Source organism: Meleagris gallopavo, chromosome 1, assembly GCF_000146605.3.
Source record: "Meleagris gallopavo isolate NT-WF06-2002-E0010 breed Aviagen turkey brand Nicholas breeding stock chromosome 1, Turkey_5.1, whole genome shotgun sequence".
In the NCBI taxonomy this organism is placed as follows: domain Eukaryota; kingdom Metazoa; phylum Chordata; class Aves; order Galliformes; family Phasianidae; genus Meleagris; species Meleagris gallopavo.
In genome coordinates, this window is record NC_015011.2 from 132590730 (window position 1) to 132596064 (window position 5335).

A 5335-nucleotide genomic window follows, 5' to 3' on the forward strand; every position below is an offset into this window, starting at 1 on the left:
TCCCGTTGCGGCGGAGCTCGGCGCGATGTTGGGGGTGGCGGCGGCAGGGCTGCCCGGCAGGTAGGGCAGTGGTGTTCGCGCGTTGGGCGGGAGCCTGGCTTTGCTGCCCGGCGGTCGGAACAGGGAGCGGGGCGGTGGGACCGGCGGACGTTCCTTCGCTCCTGTGCTATCCCCGCGCTCAGCTCTGCTGAGCTCCCTCCCGGTTGGAGCGTGGGTTTGGAGTCCTTCTGCCTTACAGCCTTCCCTCCCGAGGGAGATTACCGAGTTAAACGCTGCTGGTAAATAGCCCCGGGTGAGCTCCGCGGAGTTTCTCGCGTGTGCCACAGTTGCCTTAAGGGAAAGAGATTAATGGGGACGGCTTATAGAAAGCAAAGTCTGCTCTAATTGCTCGGAGCCTCACCCGCTGTAAATGCTTCTCGAGGTGAGCCGTCCCAAATTAAGGCGCTGACACGTGGACGCGCGGGGCAGGGCGCGGGCAGCGCCTCGTGCCGAGCCGGCCTCGGCTCCGGCTGCGGTGCGCACACAGCGCGGTTGGGCGGCGCTCCCGGGGAGCTGCTCCGCACGGCCCGGGGCAAGGACGCAGAAGAGAGAAGGGCTGATTTGATGCCTCTCTCCAGACCCGCGCGGAGGAGCAGCAGACATCGGGCCGGCAGGAATGTGCGCACGCTTCCTTACTATTCTTTGATATTGTTTCTTTTGACGGATGCTTTTTGCTCTCCGTGTACTGCCTCTGCGTTTGTTTTTGCATTGCAAAGGACCTGCTGCTGCGACCTGAGCGCCTCTAGAGCAGGGCTGCTGCCGCGGGGGGCTCGGCGTTGGGTGGCTGCGAGGGGTGTGCAGCTTTATGGCTGTTCCCGTGTTGTAGACTGAATGAAAAGCAGCCAGCGTTCGACATCTGAACGTGAGCTGTGGCTGTGCGGTGCCTGGGCAGAGAGTACCTGAGTTGTTGGGGGTATTTTGTTTGGTGAGGGGAGCACAGGCTGCATATGGGCAGCGTTTCCAGCTGGTTGAGCTGAATTCATCTTGATGTGCTATTGCCGGAATATGTTCCTTATGGAATTCAGAAGAAAATATTAGGTTGCAGTTTAGAGTCTTTTATTATCTTAAGCGTTTCCTCATGGAAAAAAGTTTTTCTTTGTAGTAATAAATGTTCAATATTTTACTGCCTGCTTGCCTACAAAGCAAGCTCCTCTTTATTCACAAAATAATTGTATTTGACAAATTGGCGTGGACTCTTTGGATATCCAGCTCTTGTTCGTGTGAAGCTCACACCTGTGAGTGCTCTGTAGTGCTGCTGGCTTTGGCAGGCATTGGTAAGGGAAATGAGAAGCTGTAGGTGATAGTGGAGTTGAACCTCAGCTGTAACCCAGCGGTTTTGTTCTTAGAATGGGCTCCAGACAGGAGAACTGTTAATGGCTCGTAATGCACGGAGCATCACTTGCATAGTTAACAAATTCTTTTTCAAGAGACAATAAAATATTTACTACCAAAGCACTTAAGGCAAGCTTTTCGGCTCTTGCAATTGTGGTTTTGCGCTGAGTGTGTTAGGCTCGGCATCCGCATTCATCTGTTCTGTTTGCCCCAAATCCTTGCTGAAAGGCTTCTCACTCTGTACTTTGGTGCAGCCTTTTACTTCTTCCAGTTGTGGGGACGTAGTTGCAGTGATCTGTGCTAAAAGCAGCTTGCCAGTTGGTGGGAAAGGTACTTGCGTAGAGTTTTTCTGTGACAGCAGGTGCTGATGACAAGGAAAATGAGAATGACAGTTGTGTTTTGACAGCTGAAGTCACACATTGTCTGAGCCCTTCGTAGCATGTATGTAGGCAGTGTGTTGTCTTTGTCATTGCAGCGATGTGCTACAGAGCTCATTGCTGATATGGCTGGTGCACAAGCTCTGGTGTTGAGGCAGAAATGTGCTTTGAAAGAATGAAAGAAGGCTGGGAACGTCCTAATTCAACTTGACAAATGGAGAAAGCAGAGCAGGAGACTATGCCCCCGAGGGAAATATTTTTCTGCAAATTAGGACACTCCTTTGCAATTACTTAAGCGCTTCCCCTTCCTGAAGTGTCAAAATCTTTCTGGAAATGCCTACTTAGTTCTTTTAAGCAGATAGAAAGAAAAAAGAAAGTCAAGGTACTGTCATTTGCTTGGCTGGTTTTGTGTGCCTCAACAACCCTTCACGTCGGACAGCTAAATGGATTTCTCTCTGGGCGTGAAGACCATCAGCAAATCCCAAAACCTGGTGGTCTGTCCAGGGACGAGCTCTGTGTGAGCAATGTGGACCTCCTGTCCACATCTGAAACTGCTTTCCTGCTGCATTGGGAAATATGTAAATGGTTTGGAGCGCCTCTCCTATGATGCATGAGTGTTGTTACCCAGGATGAGGCCTTATGCTCTGCATTTTTCTAGTTAATTGCTTTTCCTTACATTGTTGTTGATTTCTAGCTCTTAGCATTTTTTTCTATCGCTTCCTAGCTTGTTTAAAAAAAAAACATACTATCCAGTTCTAAAAAATCTAATAAGATTTAGAGTTGTTTCAACCCTTGCTTGTATTAAATAGTTTGAGGAAGTGAGCAGGACATACTTGTAGGTGGACTTCTGATTGACCAAAACCTAAACTGGTGGGAATAGTTTAGTTAAAGCCTTGAGATTTATTACTCATATCATGGGTGGGGAGTTGTTGTGGCTAATTGGGGAAACTAAGACCGCGTAATGACTTTATGAAGGTTTCCTGGGTGGTCTGAGCAGTCAGGGGAAGCAGTTGTGCTTAGAATTAAAAGGATTTTCTGTACTAATGCATTGTTTTGCTGTGGTTAGGGGCACTGGGAAAGGCTGCAGCAAAGCAGCGGAGTAACACCAGAAAATAATTGGGAGGCAACAGCATGGCTGAGTGGCTCCAGTCCAGGCCCCATGCAGGCACACAGCAGCTGAGGGGTTAGTATGGGGGAAGAAGTCTGCCTCCTGCACATAGCTGGGGGGTTGAAACTAGATGATCATTGTGATCTTTTTCAACCTAGGCCATTCTATGATCCAGAGATGGCCTCAGATGTGCTCTGAGGAGCAGGGGGTGTGGAGAGGCAGGGCTGTAGGCCCTCCCATCCCTGGCATACTTGTCCACTGGCTCGGGAAGGCATGGCAAGGCCTGCATGCAGCCCAGCAGGCTCAGGACTGAATCAGCAGAGCAGGATCTGCTGCGGGAAGCAATCTAGCATGAGAAATGCTTCCGAACAGGAGCGTGTTTCTGCTCACAGATTGAAACCACCACTTCTAAACTTCTGTGTCGGTAGCAGAGGAGGCTTGCGTTTTGTGGCTGGGAGACAGACACATGTGCTAGATTAAGTCCCTTGTTTTTGCCAGGTCCTGCTGGTAAATGGTGTGAGGCTCTGTCTGTGGTAACTGCTTCCCAGGCCTGCCAGGCTCCGAGAAGCTGGACACGTCGTCCTGAGGTAGGCCAGGGCCCTGCTCCCGTGGAGGCACATTTACATGGGAGCTGGTGCAGCTGGAAACTAATGGCTAGACAGAGGAGTAGATAGCACATATTCATAGAAACACAGAATGGCTTGGATGAGACCTTAAAGATAATATAATTCCATCCCCCTGCTGTGGGCAGGGCTGCCCCCCACCAGCTCAGGCTGCCCAGGGCCCCATCCAACCTGGCCTTGAGCACCTCCGAGGATGGGGCACCACAGCTTCTCTGGGCATGTGTCAGCACCTCACCACTCTCTGAGTGAAGAATTTCTTCTTAACATCTAACCAAAATCTCCAGTCTTTTAGTTTAAAACCATTCCCTCTTGTCCTATCACTGTCTGCCAATGTAGTAAGTTGATCTTTATATGCTCCCTTTAGAAACTGGGAGGCTGATGTGAGATTTCCCTGGAACCTTCTCTTCTCTAAGCTAAGCAAGCCCAACTCCTCCAAGTTTTCTTCATCTGAGAGATGCTCCAGCTCTTTGCTGGAGGGGATCACCCTCCAACCCTCCTCTGGATCCACTCCATCAGATCCACATCTTTCTTGTGTTGAGGGCCCCAGAGCTGGATGCAGTACTACGAGTAGAGTAGATTGAAATCCAGGTTGGTTTGATCTGGATTGATTCCTTGATTTTTGTGACTAATGGTGATGCTGGGGTAGGTAGGAGATACTCGGAAAAGAGGAATGTGGTTGTCTCTCAAGTGGGGCATGTCTGCAGCACTTTTACACACACATACAGAAAAGAACAGTGTTTTCATGCCTCCTGTCCTTCCTTTTGTGAGTGTATGCAGTTGCAAGAGAGAAGCAATACTCTGGTTTTATTAAAAAGAAATCAAAGGATATAATTTTAAAGCTGCTGGTACTGAGAAAAAGCTGACTTCTGAAATCTTAGTTCCTTCATTCACATTTTTTCTTTTTTGTTAGCCAGCCTCAGGAAATGAGAACATTCTTTTGGTTTTCCATGGCTGAGTCATATTATATATATATATCTCCATATATAAAAAATAATATATTAAAACATCTGGAGATGTTCACTTCAGAGGTATTTGTTTTGTGTTATGTTCTCTAAGCTTTAAATGTTCATACATACTTGGATGTTTCCAGAGTTTCCAGTATTTCTTTGGCTACAAGAATATGGATATTGCTGTCAGAAAAGCCTAGAGAAATATGCTGATAACTTAGGGAACATACAAACAAGTGGAAGTAAAGCCTTTAAAGGCTTTTTTTTTTTCCTCAAAAATGTAACTATCGAAGTGGATGTTTAATGTCAGCTGCATCCAAATTTGTAGCTCTTTGATGTCTGCCAAGTATATTAAAAAAAAAAAAAAAAGGTGTAAGAAAATACTGGTAGCTACTTTCCAGCTTTGAAAAATAAATAAATAAATGGTTTTAAAAGGAAGGAAGTAATTAAAAGCCCATTATACCCATCTGTGCTGTCCTGTGGTGTGAGCTGACCCTCACTTGGCCTCTGCTGCACTGCGAGTGGGCGGTGGGCTCTCAGCTCTGGCCTCTTATTGGGGTCAGGCAGGGATCGTGAGATTGGATTTCTTTTATTATTCTTTTTTGAAACCATTTAATTTAACCCAAGGCCATATGTTTAAATTTGGAGGGAGTGAATAAGGAGAATAAAGAACATTTCCACCCTTAGTGGTTGAGTGTAGCTGTAGTGGGAGAGCAGTGAGGGAGGATGCTGCTGGTGGCCTATTCAGCAAGCACTGGTGGAATAGGTAAAAAAGCAGAAGGAGAAGCCATTGCATGTCAAGTTTATGGTTCCAATAAGGAACCTCTTGCTGATTAAGTGTTTTGATCAAACCCTAGTTTCCTGTAAGTTTCTTTCATCTTTTATTGCCAGTAGATTATAGTGGACTTA

The 5335-nt window shown here is 47.3% G+C and overlaps 1 protein-coding gene across 3 annotated transcripts in view; it reads left to right on the forward strand.

The window, feature by feature from the left end:
- Window positions 1-5335, forward strand: part of LIMS1 (LIM zinc finger domain containing 1) — a 64819-nt gene that overhangs the window by 613 nt on the left and 58871 nt on the right. Inside the window, exon 1 of one of the 3 annotated variants that reach the window (XM_010728225.2) lies at window positions 7-60. The exons of 1 other annotated variant lie outside the window; for it this stretch is intronic. In XM_010728225.2, coding sequence (XP_010726527.1) covers window positions 26-60 — 35 coding nt within the window. In that variant the 5' untranslated portion in view covers window positions 7-25. Of the gene's footprint in view, window positions 1-6; window positions 61-523; window positions 658-5335 lie in introns of those variants that run through there. One more of the 3 variants, XM_010728228.3, reaches the window with a different exon arrangement.